At 38.6% G+C, this 15,582-nt stretch overlaps 1 protein-coding gene across 1 annotated transcript; it reads left to right on the top strand.

The window, feature by feature from the left end:
• The first annotated feature begins 593 nt into the window (after positions 1 to 593).
• LOC308079291 (uncharacterized protein) lies at positions 594 to 12,532 on the top strand. Its single transcript, XM_080420699.1, has 13 exons — positions 594 to 777; positions 945 to 1,263; positions 1,560 to 1,705; positions 1,799 to 1,851; positions 2,268 to 2,423; positions 2,770 to 2,852; positions 3,164 to 3,203; positions 3,875 to 4,471; positions 7,759 to 7,841; positions 8,158 to 8,197; positions 10,426 to 10,557; positions 10,832 to 10,897; positions 11,968 to 12,532. Exons 1-13 carry the CDS (start codon positions 635 to 637, stop codon positions 12,528 to 12,530), a joined length of 2,421 nt encoding a protein of 806 aa, XP_080276825.1. The 5' UTR covers positions 594 to 634; the 3' UTR covers positions 12,531 to 12,532.
• The last annotated feature ends 3,050 nt before the right edge of the window (positions 12,533 to 15,582 follow it).

The following is a 15,582-nucleotide window of genomic DNA, read 5'->3' as shown; positions in this document are numbered from 1 at the left end:
CTTTGGGGAGACAATGGCCAGGTGTCTCGCCTTCCCCTGATTGTCTCCGACTCCACCCTCCAACCCAGCACTGCAACACACATGATTAGGCAGTAGGCACACACACACACACACACACACACACACACACACACACACACACACACACACACACACACACACACACACACACACACAACACACACACACACACACACACACACACACACACACACACACACACACAGCAGTCAGAACCCTGGCAAAGGCCCCAGGGCCCCAAAACTAGTGCCTATAAATAAATGAATGAATATATTACGAAGGTGGACTTACAGAAATGAACCCCACTGAAAGCAGCTCACCCCCCATCAGCACCTGGTACCTGGAAGCCTCTAAGAGAGTGGTTAAGACATAAGAACTGGTACCTGGAAGGCTCTAAGAGAGTGGTTAAGACATAAGCGAACCGGATAATGTGACCACAGAATTAATTACATGAGGCCCTAAACAAAGCATCCGCACTATGCTCTTTCTAATTAATGTAACAAAGGAGGCATGTATGTATTGTCAGCAGACAAACAGACAAGATTTCATATTAATTTGCCTATTCTTACTGCTCTCTAGATTTGAATCTGGTGGTTCTGTCCTTTGGTGAGAGATGGCAGACGGGGGCAGAGAGACAATTGGCGATAAAACTCTGGAGAACTGGAAAGAGCTGGGCTCAGGGGGCTTTGGATATGTCTATAAGGCCAACCACAAGGACTGGCAGTTTGAGGTGGCCATCAAGCTGCTTCTTCATGGGTATGATGAACATGATCAAAAAGCAAAATCATCGTGATAAGGAATTTTGGATGCAACTGAGAATTAGGCTGATTCTGTCACATTAATCACTCATTTCATAATATCAGTTGTATCAATGTCAGCTTCATGTAACTACTATACGTTTCAACTGCTTTTTCTCTCTGTAGAATGGAGCTAGAGGCTGGTTACATGGAAGCTGTCGCCCACCAGTTTGTGCCCAAGGTCTATGGGATGTACCGAGGCATTCCCCCTGACCCTAAGCTGGGCTGTATCGAGAGGCAGGGTATAGTAATGGAGCTGATGGAGGGAGGCTCACTGCTGTCCCTCCAGCAGGCCCTGTCTGGGCCTCCACCCTGGCCCCTGGCTTTCCGTCTGGCCCACGAGGTGGCTCTGGCCATGAACTTCATCCACAGCAAGAAATCACCAGTTGTGCACTCAGACCTGAAACCAGGCAATGTACTACTGGATGCCAACTTAAATGCCAAGGTACACACACACACACACACACACACACACACACACACACACACACACACACACACACACACACACACACACACACACACACACACACACACACACACACACACACACACACACACACAGACTCACTTTTGTATTCAAATTAATCATGGATCACCCCATTTGCTATATCAATTATGTCATGACAACTTAACTGCAAGAGTTTGATTCGCGTTTCAGACCATGATGCATATTATTATATTATTACCACACCTTTAGCTCTCACTGATTCCTTTTTCTTATTGTCTTTCTTTCAATAGATAGCTGATTTTGGCCTGTCTATGGTGTCCACCAGTGTTTTGAATATCACCAAAAGAGGTGATGGAGGAGGCACTCCAGCCTACACTCCCCCCGAGGCTTTTGAACAGCAGAACTACCATCTTGTCCGCTCTTATGATATTTACAGGTGAAATCTTGAAGAAATGTTGTTGATATACAGTAGAGTCATCAAATAATGTGAAAACCTTTCAAATCTTTTTTAAACTTTTTTTTTAATCAGTTACGGTATACTCCTCTGGACCATTCTTACTGGAATGGAGCCCTATCCAGCAGGTAAATGATCACTATTCCATTTGAATGTATACAGCAGCACACATGTACTGTGTACAGTGCATAATATTAGATAATGGAGTTTGAACTTAAGTGGTTGTAGATGAGACTGTATCTCTCAAGTTCAAACGTGGGATAGGACATGAAGGTTCGCGATCAGCCTTTCAACTATCTGTTTTTATTTGTAATATTTAATGTGTAAAGCAATGCATGTGTAAGCTTATATGTGTTATATATGTTTATTATTATTATTATTATTATTATTATTATTATTATTATTATTATTATTGTTATTATTTATAATACTACTATGTACCTAACATAAGAGTTATATCTATGCATTCATACATAACATGCACGTGCATGTGCATGCGTGCACACACACACACACACAGATATTTCTCCTGTATTTGTTGTAGGGGTGAATCATCACGTGCTGACCTTCAGGATTATTCAGGGAGACAGACCTGATCTTCACAAAATTGATCAGAGCAAAGCAGATGGACTAGACGAGCTAGTTGACCTCATGAAGAGGTGCTGGGACAAGGATCCCACTAAGAGGCCCACATTCAGAGGTGAGTTTACATTCTTACACAGATATAGCGTTTTTAAGGAAAGTCATGAAATGGGACTTTATGTAGCTGAAAGAGGGCAGGATTCAAGTGGGATATTGTTTTGTCGCCAAAATATATTTAAAATACTTTGTCAAAATGATTTATACAGTAGTATCCAAATTGTACTATCTAAACTGATTTTAACATTTTCATACATGTAATTCATGTGAAAGAATTAGACCTAGTGTATATTGTAACTTGTTATGTACGCACAACATTCACGCTGGTACAGAGGTACATCATTCTGGTCATTTACATTGTCAAATGACTAAATATCTTTGTCCTGTCATGGTGGTTTTCTTTTCAGAATGCACTGAAGTGACAGGTCCTGTTTTTTCAAAGCATAAGAAGGGAATCAAAGCTGCTGTCTATGAAACCTTGACAAAGTTGGTAGGTACACATTTTTCTAGCTTTGTTTTCAAACTCAGAACAACTTTAAGTAGTTTATTGATGGAAGCCCACTATAACATTTTATGAAAAAGGCCTTAATTGTGAGTTTATGATTTATACATCTCAGAAACATTTGCATATTTTTCTTGCAATTGCCTTCCTACAAAAATTGGAAATGTGAGTAATGAAGTTAACATTGTGATAAAGAAACTCAGGCTTTATCAGTTTATTCATGGTTGGAAATGGGTTTCTATACTTTTGTCCTTAAATGTAATCAGTACTCTAATATGTGTATAATGCCATTGCTCCAGGACTCTGTGAACATACAGGAGGAGTGTGTACGACCACCAGGTACGTAACTTAATATAGACAGCAAAAGATATTATTTAATTTTATAAATTATAATCATGTAATTAATCATATTTATTATATTTTCAATTACACAGACCTAGCCTAGTGACACAGTGAGCTATCGGTGTCACTTTAGTGTCTGGGTACTCAGTCGGTAGAGCACTCTTTGGACCCTAAGGTCCTGGATTCAATCATGGGCACCGCCTACTCAGTTTATGAGTAGCAGATAACTAAGTACTGGGAGTACTGGGGGATACTGTGGGTGTTGCAATCCATCTCCCTGGGGGTCTAGTACAATGAAAAGGGGATAGAAACCCTGGTTCTTACAAATATAGATAATTGTACAATTATGCAATTAATCATGTAATTACATGAATTACATTTCATACTGTATAATACGTGTGTGCTGAGATATCATGTGATATTGTGGATATTGGCTAAATTAATTCACATTGCTTAAAGGGGAGAAAAGGCAATGTTGTCCATTTCTCTTGTAACCATGAGGTTGGCTCATATCATTTTAATTTCCTGGTAGCAGTTAGTTATTTGCCTGAATTTTGCGTGCTGTATATTATATATATGTTTTTTAAGTGTCATTTAATTAAATGATATAGACATCATTGGAACTACTATTGACAAACAAGTACATGTTTAAATATCTGTATGTCCAGGTCATGCAACCACAAAAGCAACAGAAGACAGACCTCCAACCAAACCAGTTCCACTGACAGATAAACCTGTTCCACTGACAGATAAACCAGTTCCACAGACAGATACACCCGTTCCACAGACAGATACACCTGTTCCACTGACAGATAAACCAATTCCACAGACAGATACACCAGTTCCACAGACAAATACACAAGTTCCACAGACAGATACACCAGTTCCACTGACAGATAAACCAGTTCCACAGACAGATACACCCGTTCCACAGACAGATACACAAGTTCCACAGACAGATACACCAGTTCCACAGACAGATAAACCAGGTCCACAGACAGATACACCAGTCCCACAGGCAGATAAACCAGGACCACAGACAGATACACCAGTTCCACAGACAGATAAACCAGGTCCACAGACAGATACACCAGTCCCACAGGCAGATAAACCAGGACCACAGACAGATACACAAGTTCCACAAACAGATACACCAGTCCCACAGGCAGATAAACCAGGACCACAGACAGATTCTCCATCTACTACAGGCAGAGGTTCTACAGACCCTGCAACCACAGCTCTTCTCCATCCCACAACAGATCCAAGTATGTTTATTTCTATTTACATTTTAATGTTGATCTGAAGCCTGGACAATTCATTTCAAAACACAGTACTTACTTGTGCATATTTTTAATTTTTTCATTTGTTTTGCTCAAAACTCACATGAATGAATACACATGATCTCTGAAGTCATGTGATCCAGATGTATCCAGATGTTTGCATATTCCATTCTGATTAGCTACGATTGCTTTTAGGTCAGCCTCAAATTATAATGGGTAAGTTAAAACATTCAGGGCTGTTGGTAGAGCATTCCATTGTGTTGAACATCACATTGAATAACATCGAGGGGCCTCTAAAACAATGGTCGACCTTGAACTGGTTTTGAAACATTTAGAAACATCTTGAAAATATGTGAACAGTTTTGAATAATTTAGCAACGATTCTTCTCTTTTTGGGGTCCCTGGCAAAAAATATTTTCAGATAGACACCGTTGCCAAATAGAAATCAATTTGCGGGTCCATTCAAATGTTTGAGAACCAGTGCTCTAAACAATGCAGAGCCAAAAGTGATTTCATTTACCCACTTACTTACTTACCTACTTACTTAGCACAAATGCTACAAATGGGGGGTGAGCCGTACAGAGCAAGGGGCCAGCTTTTGAGTTGTTTTGAGTCTATATAGGAAATGACAGTTCATATGAATGGCCTTTAGTTTAGCTGTTTTACCCCTGCTGGTGTCAGAAAGAATTTCTCTCCATTCAACTGGGTGGGTTTTTGCTGAACTTTGGATTTGATTTTATGACCTTAATAAACATTGTCATAAATACTATATGCTTCCAGTCGCTAGTTTAAAGTCTTCTTTCAATCACCATGATATGTGTTTTGGTAAATTATTGTCAAGTGGTATAGGTTTTGGGATGACGCGTCCTAACCAATAGCATTAATTTCCGGTTGCATAGGATATGACGCGATATGATGTGATATAGAAAGATGGAGGATTTGCAATTGCTGAAAAATAGGCTTCATTTACGGTCTGTAGAGTCTATGGGCATAACTTTCTCCATTATTTTTTACAGTCTATGGTACATTAGTGAGCAACGCCATTGGCTGACGATCCATGGTCAATAAATCGAACTAATTGTAATGTTACAAACTGGTGTATTCATGCCCCACGGAGCCTTTATAGGTGCTATGGCATGGCCCCAAAATATCATAATATGATACTGTACGTCATGTGTCTCTCTGAAAACTGTCTGAAAACAGGGCGGGACGTATCACAGATTGATTGCCATTTGTTCTGAGTTCGCCTCTCGCACTCGCATCAAATAGACCAGCAAAATGAGGAAGTGACCTCAACATAATATGTCTATTATTTGTAATTTGTTGTATATAAAATAAATATTCCCCCTCAAATCTCTTAGCTACACCAACATCGTTCATGTGAAGTAGTTTGTTTATGCTTATTTATTGAAATGATAAAAGATTTTGTGCGCTGGGTGTCCGGGGGGGTAAGCCTGAACTCTGTCCGGGCTCAGGGCATCTCAGAGGGGAAACAGAGGCTCTTGCTGACCGGGGAGAAATGCGGGACTGCCGCAGCGTGTTTCTAAACAAACTATTAATTTCAGCCAATAAATAGATTACATAGTAGTTCAACATTGATTATTATAGACAGGGCAAAAACTATAACGATTTGGACGCTGTATGGGTCTCCGTCTCTCCGAGGGGGCTCTCAGAGCGGCTATGAGGACTCCATAAGTAGTTAGTTATAAGTAATAAAACGAAAGATCTACAAGCTCACAACGCATCGCAATGTGACACGGTGTGAGCTTGTAGAGCTGCTATTTTCAAATAGCCAATGTATAGGTTTCAACTGGTTACACTGATTTTGAAGCTAAACACATTTTGCTGTGGACCCTCTGGAACCCCCTCTGAAACCCCAGGGGGTCCCCAGACCCCAGTTTGACAACCACTGCTCTAGAGCATTTTGTAAACAACTGGGAAGGGCCATGGGCAGTCCTTTCATGAGGAGGAGGAGGGACTAGGACAGGTGGGTGGTGCTAATGTGAAAACCAGATACTTAATGAGCTGGTGGGTGTGTCCACATGAAAACATAATGTTCACCTTCTGTTCACATTTTTGAAAATCCTCCTAGTACAATCATAATACCTGATGATCATGTTTTAAGGGAGGCGGGGGGGAGATCACGGCACCCCATCTTTAAAAGAAAATAACAGATCTACAAGCTTGCAATGCCTCGCAATGTGAGGCGTTGTGAGCTTGTAGATCATCTTGTTCTAATTACGTTATTATAGGTGGAAATTAGTTGCAAGCTTGTAGATATGAACAAAAAAGTTATTAAATACATATTTAATTAAAATATTACACACATTTTGTACATATTTTGTACACTTTAGCAGACAAGACATCTTTTTGTCTGCACAGATTTGTCATCTTTTAAGGTTTCCTTCCTCTCCTTCAAGAGAATGATCTGGCCATCAGCTGCGACTACAAACAGGATAGTCATACTTAGTTATAGGACCCCAGTTCAACATGAACAAAACACAACAGTAGCTTTCCAATGATCCTGCATTGCAATTCTGTCAACTTGACGAGCAGCCACTGGGAAAAAAAAACCTAAATGACTTGTTATAAAGTTATACAATAAAACAACGTAATAAGACAGCTGCAGTGGGCGTGTTCCATTCCAGTGACTAAAATGTGTACTTTTTAGTGTAGTAGATATTCAGGTGACCTTAAAAGGAGCACTTCACCCAGTTTCAACCCCATCATCATAATTGATCCACACTAATGCTCAAACAAAGCCAACAAGTTCAACCAATCATTTGATTTTGTAGGCAGTGGTTCCAGTAGGAGACACAAAGGAGACTCTTTGTGTCTCCTGCTGGAACCGCTGCCAGTCATCAAATTATTGGTTTTAGGCTATATTGTGTACATGTTATTCAAATTGTAAAATGTTATTTTTTGTGGAAAAGAAAGACAGATTCAATGGTCTCTGAGATCGCCATGCCGGCACTTTATGTAGCTCAAAGAGGGCAGGATTCAAGCAGGATATTGTTTTGTCGCCAAAATATATCTAAAATACTTTGACAAAACGATTTATACAGTAGTATCCAAATTGTACTTTCTAAACTATTTTTAAAATGTGTCCAATTTTCATACATGTAATTCATGTGAAAGAATTATACCTAGTGTATATTGTAACTTGTTATGTACGCACAACATTCACGCTGGTACAGAGGTACATCATTCTGGACATTTACATTGTCAAATGACTAAATATCTTTGTCCTGTCATGGTGGTTTTCCTTTCAGGATGCACTGAAGTGACAGGTCGTGTTTTTTCAAAGCAGCAGAAGGGAATCAAAGCTGCTGTCAATGAAACCTTGACAAAGTTGGTAGGTACACATTTTTCTAGCTGCGTTTTCAAACTCAGAACAACTTTTAGTAGTTTATTGATGGAAGCCCACTATAACATTTTATGAAAAAGGCCTTACTTGTGACTTTATGATTTGTAACTGTACATCTCAGAAACACTTGTATAGTTTTTCTTGCCAACATACCAACACAAATTGAAAGTGTGAGTTATGAAGTTAAAATTGTGATAAAAAAAAACTCAGGCTTTATCAGTTTATTCGAAATGTGTTTCTGTAGGCTACTTGTGACCTTAAATGTAATCAGTACTCTAATATGTGTATAATGCCATTACTCCAGGACTCTGTGAACAGACAGGAGGAGTGTGTACGACCACCAGGTACGTAAACTATCTATTTAACTCCCATCCAAGGTTCCTGTAAACATCACAGAACACTATGGGCTCATTATAAGGATGGTTATTCCACAATCCATGATGTGATTCTTTACTTTAGTTTGTGTATAATGACTACATTAATTCACATTGCTTAACCCATTCAATCCTGGAACGATCTGTAATTTTAGATTTATTTGGCTATTCAAAAATACAAGCTCATAGCGCGGCACTTGGTGCCGCGCTATGAGCTTGTAGATCTGCTATTTTTGAAAAATCGTGAACATTTGTGGAAATCTTTAAAGAGGTGGTGCCATGGTTTTGCACTTTTTCTGTTTTTCATGTGTCTATGAGGTTGATAGAACTTCATAAAGCCCCCCGGTGGTGTTTTTATGGTGTTTTATGTCTTCTCTGACTATTTGGAGTTTCTTCCTGGAGGCTGAAACCTTGAGGGTCAAACGTGCCAATAGAGAAACAGCGGTTTAGTGACATCACAACGCCATACCCTCCCCCTCATTATCATAACACAACAGGTGTGGGCATGAGGAGGAGGAGGGACAAGGACAGGTGGGTGGTGCTAAGGTGGTGGAGGAGGTGCTAAGGTGAGAACCAGGTATACTTAATGAACTGGAGGCGTGTCCACATAAAAACATAATTTTAACAATTTCTGTACACTTTTTTGTTGTTGAAAAAAATCCTTACATAATAATAATACCTTATGATCAGGTTTTAGGGTTGAAAAATATCATGGCACCCCATCTTTAAATATATATATTTTTAAAGCAAACATTTGTAAAATATTTAGTTCCAGGGACCCCCCAGAAACAAAGATTTGAGTTACAAATGTTCGCTTTAAAAATATATATATTCAAAGATTTACACACATTTTCATGATAAAATAGCAGATCTACAATCTCATAGTGCGGCACTCGGCTGTGCTATGAGCTTGTAGATCTGCTATTTTTGAATAGCCAAAGACGTCTTGCCAAAGACAGATGCGTTTCCTTCCTGGTCTTAATGGGTTAAAGAGGAGAAAAGGCTCTGTTGTCCATTTATCTTGTAACCGGTTGGCCTAAAATCATACATGGGCAACTGACGGCCCGGGGGCCACATGCGGCCCCCACCTTCACTTAATGCGGCCCACAGGTTAATATCAGAATACTGATATATTATTGATTTCAGCTGTTACAATTCCAAACATGCAAATGCATTGATTACTTCTATATCAGTAGCTTAAAGCTTTCATGACATTCACTTTTACACCACATTCAAAGTCTTTGTCCTGGTCCTTCAAAAGTGTACAAAAAGTTTTAAGTGAAAATTCCATTCCAGTGATCAATGGCAGGTGTTTTTCTCTCACATTTCTAAAGCCTTTTCAACTGCAATGAAAAAAGAAATCTTTGCCTGCGGGTGTCGCTGGTGAGGGATTTTGCCTGTCAATCATCGCCTTTGCTCCGCCCCCCCCAAAGGAAAGGATAGGGGAGGGGAGGGGCGAGGAGGAGAGTGGGCGGGATTAATCGACTGTGACCTCACTGTCGAAGGGCCAAGCTCAGATTACTTTTCAGCCTAATTATTCAGAAAACCCCAGACCACAGAAAATCCACTGAATGTTCTAAGTTCAGGTTTTTTGGGTGTAATTGAGGTCATAAAACCCCAAATAAAACATTGAAAATAAAAAAAGTGAAAATGAATGTCATGATACCTTTAATGACTAGTATTAATGTCTTTTCTATATCCAATGTATTAGTATTTAAGTTCATAAAGTTAACATAAGTATAACTAAATGCATTTGAAATGAAATCAAAATGGAACTTTTCAGGATTACAATTCAAAAACAGCAAAGAAAAAAAATCTGAATAGCAGATCTACAAGCTCAAAACGTTTTGAGCTTGTAGATCGGCTATTTTTGCTACTTTTGTGCGAATGGCCCGTGAGTGTGGAAATGGAGTGGCCCTCTACATCATCAAAGTTGCATCACCCCTGGCCTAAATCAATTTAATTTCCTGAGAGCAGTTAAATATTTGCCAGCATGTTACGTGCTGTATATTCACATTATGTTCTTAAGTTCTTAACTATATAATTTAATTAAATTATATAGACATCAAAGCATTGGAACTACTCATGACAAACAAGTACACTTTTTTTAATAGATCTGAAACTACTGGTTATATTAGTCCCTTTAAACAAATAAAATAGTTGGATAACTGATGGCATTTTAATCTCTGTATGTCCAGGTCATGCTGCCGCTAAAGCAACAGAAGACAGACCTCCAACCAAACCAGTTCCACAGGCAGATACAGTAGGACAAATAATGACCAGAGTTGTCTACAGTCTCACAGCTCGTCTCCATCCCACAACAGCTCCAAGTATGTTTATTTCTATTTAAATGTTGATGTTGATCTGAAGCCTGGACAATTCATTTCAAAACACAGTACTTGCTCGTGCATATTCTTTATTTTGTCATTTGTTTTGTTCAAAACTCACATGAATGAATACACATGATCTCTGGAGTCATGTGATCCAGATGTATCAATCAGATTTTTGCATATTCCATTCCGATAGTGTGTATTTCCAAACGCACTAATTTATGCATACTTTGTAGATTAGATCATGATATCAAATTACTTCTTGTGTTTACAGAGTCTGCAGTCAATAACTCACCATCAGTGCCTCCAGGGAGCACAAACAGGAAGGACTATTTAAAACGTGAGTACATGGTGATCAGTAAACTGCTTTTACACAAACCCTTCATACAGTGACATTGTTTGGATACCAGTAGACCAGTGGTGGGGTTTTGGGACCCCCAGGGGTCCTTGAAGGGGTTCCAGGGTGTACTCCTCTCCTCTCCTCTCCTCTCCCCTCCCCTCCCCTTATAGCTCATAGCGCGGCACCGAGTGAGCTTGTAGATCTGCTATTTTTGAAAAATCGTGAAGATTTGTGCAAATCTTTGAATATATATATTTTTTTTTAAAGCGAACATTTCTGTAACTCAAATCTTTGCTTCTGGGGGATTCTACAAATGTCTCCTAAATCCTAACAGTTTTCTGAAAAACTTATGTTGCTATAATATCACTGGTTCTCAAACTTTTTCATATCCCCAAAATTATATGTATTTGGCCGTGGACCCCCCATCCCAAAATATTTTGTTCCAGGGACCCCCATGAAGCAAATATTTGAGTTACAAATGTTCCCTTTAAAAATATATATATTTTCAAATATTTGCACAAAATGTTGAGAATTTTTCAAAAATAGCGCGGCACTCGGTGCCGCGCTATGAGCTTGTAGATCTGCTATTTTTGAATAGCCAAAGACATCTAAAATGACACAGATGCGTTCCAGGCTTTAATGGGTTAAAATGATTAAAAAGGGTGGGGGGGATCATGGTAGTTTTTTCTCTCTGTTTGTTGTGAGGATTTTACAGTTGCAATGATAAAATGCCTGTTCTGTTATATGCCCCCCCCCTCACACACACACACACACACACACACACACACACACACACACACACACACACACACACACACACACACACACACACACAGAGGCTAAATGACCTCACTCACTGTGTCTTCATTAAAATTTGCTGTGGCAAAAGGATTACCCCAAGCCGTTTGCATTGCCTACGTTGCATTAGCTAGCATGCTAGCTGATAGAAGGCTCTTTCTGTGTGTGTGTGTGTGTGTGTGTGTGTGTGTGTGTGTGTGTGTGTGTGTGTGTGTGTGTGTGTCACTCAGTGAATGATGTGTTTAATGTTTATTGTGTTGTTTTCTCATCAGATTTCTCTCATCTCAAACTGGACACAAACACAGCATCCAGCTCCCTCTCTCTGTCTAAGAACAACATGGTGGTGACACTACCACCAGGGTGGAGCTGGAGGACAGGTCCTCCTCCTCCTGATCATCCTGACAGGTTTGATTTCTGGACACAGGTTCTGTGTACAGAGGGTCTGACTGGACCCTGTTACTGGGAGGTAAAGAGGAATGGAGTGGTTTATATAGCAGTGACTTATGGAGGAATCAGTAGGAAAGGACGTGGTGATGACTGTAGGCTTGGATACAATGATAAGTCCTGGAGTCTGGGCTGTGATGATAACAGTTACACTGTCATACACAATAGTAAGCAGACTGTCCTCCCTGTCCGTCCCTCTAGGCGCTCCAAAAGAGTAGCAGTGTATCTGGACTGTCCGTTAGGGAATCTGTCCTTTTATGAGGTCTGCTCAGACTCACTGACTCACCTGTACACCTTCACCTTCCACAACACATTCTCTGAACCGCTCTATGCTGGGTTCAGGTTAAACCCCTTCTCCTCCGCCTCAGTACGTCTGTGTGAGCAGAGATAGAGTCTCTATGTGAGGAGGACACCAGGTCTCCATGGTTACTCCACATGTTAGTGACTCTAGGGTTGATATGTTTAACTCTTTCCTCTCCTACTGCTGTGAGCATGTTGTTGGTTGACTACTTTACTCTCATGCTGTGGTGGGAAAAGTACTACATTTGTTTACCTAAGTAAAAGTATCAATACTGCAGTGGTGGAAAAAGTACTCCAATTATTTACTTAAGTAAAAGTATCAATACTGCAGTATAGAAATACTCTGTTATAAGTAAAAGTCCAGAATCCAAAATTGACTTAAGTAAAAGTACAAATGTATTGGCATCAAAATGTACTTAAAGTACCAAAAGTAAAAGTACTATTATGTTTGAAAATAGTAGATCTACAGCTTGAGCTACAGCAGTGAGCTTGTAGATCTGCTATTTTCAAATAGCCTAGGTATAAAATAGGGCTTAAGTGGTTAATGTATGTTTTATAATGTAATCATTTATATCTGAAAAGTAACTAGTAACTAAAGTTTTCAAATAATTGTAGTGGAGTAAAAGTGCAATATTTGCCTCTGAAATGTAGTGGAGTAGAAGTAAAAGTATTGGAAATTGGAAATACTCAAGTAAAGTATAAATACCTCTTGTACTTAAGTAAATGTACTTAGTTACTTTCCACCACTGCAATACTCCGATGTAGAAATACTCTGTCAATAAAAGTTTGGAATTCAAAAATGTACTTGAGTAAATGTACCAAAAGTAAATGCAGAATGTCCCATCTAAAATGTGTAAAAGTCTTTTGAAAATAGCCGATCTACAAGCTCACAACGCGTCGCTCTGCGACGCGTTGTGAGCTTGTAGATCTGCTATTTTCAAATAGCCAAAGTTTAAATAGAGCTGAAGTGGTAAATGTATGTTTTGTAATAATAATCAAAATCTACAAAGTAACTTAATAACTAAAGTTTTAATACAAATGTAGTGGAGTAAAAGTACAATATTTGCCTCTGAGATGTAAGAAGTAAAAGTATTGAAAATTTTAAATACTCCACTAAAGTAAAAAAAATCCTAAAATGTGTACTTGAGTACAGTACTTGAGTAAATGTACTTAGTTACTTTCCACCACTGCTCTCATGTTGAACTTTGTAAATCAGTCTGGATTCAAACATCTACTAAATGTCTGCATTCATTCATTAATGACATTCAAATCATTCATTGTTCATCTATTGATTCATTATTACATCATTATGTTATTGTTGTTTTTATTTGCATATTCATTCCATATTATTCTCATTCTTCACATGTTATTGTATGATCATCTGTAGATGTTTAATTGTTTAATAAATGGATTCTTAAAAGTCTGATATTGTTCTTGTGTATTAATATTCATAGTGTTGTCATGACAACATGGCCTCAGCTCATTGGTCATGGTTGTTATTTCATGATTACAAATGTAGAGTAATCCATTACTGGTTGATTACAAATATAATGTAATCAATACTACTTGATTACAAATATAGAGTAATCCATTACTGGTTGATTACAAATATAATGCAATCAATACTACTTGATTACAAATATAGAGTAATCCAATACTATTTGATTACACATATTTACTACTATAAATACCCAACGTGAGCTTGTAGATCTGCTACTTTCAAACAGCTGACACATTATATTATATTATAGGTTTAATAATAATAGACCCTGGTCGCTTATTTCTCTCGCAACAATCTGGCAACAACGCCGCCAGAACCGGAAGGACGGACGTAAAGACGTAGTACTTGAGTAAATGTACTTAGTTACTTTACACCACTGTTAACTCATACATATAATACGTGTTATTACCAGTGGTGTAAAGTAACATTTACTCAAATACTGTACTTAAGTACAATTTTGAGGTACTTTTATTTTACTGGAGTATTTCTTTTACTTCTACTCCACTACATCTCAGAGGCAAATATTGTACTTTTACTCCACTACAATTATTTGTAAACTTTAGTTACTAGTTACTTTGCAGATATAAATGATTACATTATAAAACATACATCAGAATCAGATCAGAATCAGAATCAGTTTTATTGTCACATCACAGGTTTACAAGGTAAAGAAGTGGGTGAACATCGTTTGTACATCGTTCCCATCGCACCGTTAATTTCCATAGAAAGAAGAGGGGGGGGGGGGGGGGAAGAAGAGGGGTGGGGGGCAAGTGGGAAGGAGATCAAAAACAAGAGAGCAACAGAAGGCCAGACAAGTTATCTACATATTTACACATTAACCACTTTAGCCCTATTTTATACCTAGGCTATTTGAAAATAGCAGATCTACAAGCTCACAGCGCGCTGTGAGCTTGTAGATCTGCTATTTTCAAACATTTTAGTACTTTTACTTTTACTTTGATTTTGAAGTTCACTATTGACTCATTTTGTCCACACGGGGGCGACAAAGACCGTTGAATAAAACAGATCTATAGACCCCTGAGAACCAATGCTCTAGAGAGCACTGGTTCCCAAGCTGGGGCTCGGTATCCGCAGGGGGGTCCCCAAATTATGTTGGGGGGTCCCCAGATGATTAGCTTAAAGGAGTAGTTCACCCCAAAAAAAATAATTATTTTCAGTGATGGAAAAAGTACTCAAATGTTTTTTTTCTGTCACAAGTAAAAGTCCAGAATTAAAAATTTACTTGAGTAAAAGTACCAAAGTATTGGTATCAAAATGTACTTAAAGTACCAAAAGTAGAAAGTACTAAAATGTTTGAAAATAGCAGATCTACAATGAATGTAGACCTGCATTCATTGTAGGTCTACATGAATGTTATGAGCTTGTAGGTCTACAAGCTCACAGCGTTGTGAGCTTGTAGATCTGCTATTTTCAAATAGCCTATAGGTATAAAATAGGGCTAAAGTGGTTAATGTATGTTTTATAATGTAATAATTTATATCTGAAAAGTAATTAGTAACTAAAGTTTACAAATAATTGTAGTGGAGTAAAAGTACAAGATTTGCCTCTGAGATGTAGTGGAGTAGAAGTAAAAGTACTGAAAACTGGAAATACTCTAAGAAAGTAAAAGTATCTCAAAATT

The sequence above is a fragment of the Gymnoscopelus braueri genome (assembly GCF_963280865.1).
Source record: "Gymnoscopelus braueri genome assembly, chromosome: 23".
Lineage (NCBI taxonomy): Eukaryota > Metazoa > Chordata > Actinopteri > Myctophiformes > Myctophidae > Gymnoscopelus > Gymnoscopelus braueri.
This window is presented reverse-complemented; position numbering and strand designations above follow the sequence as displayed.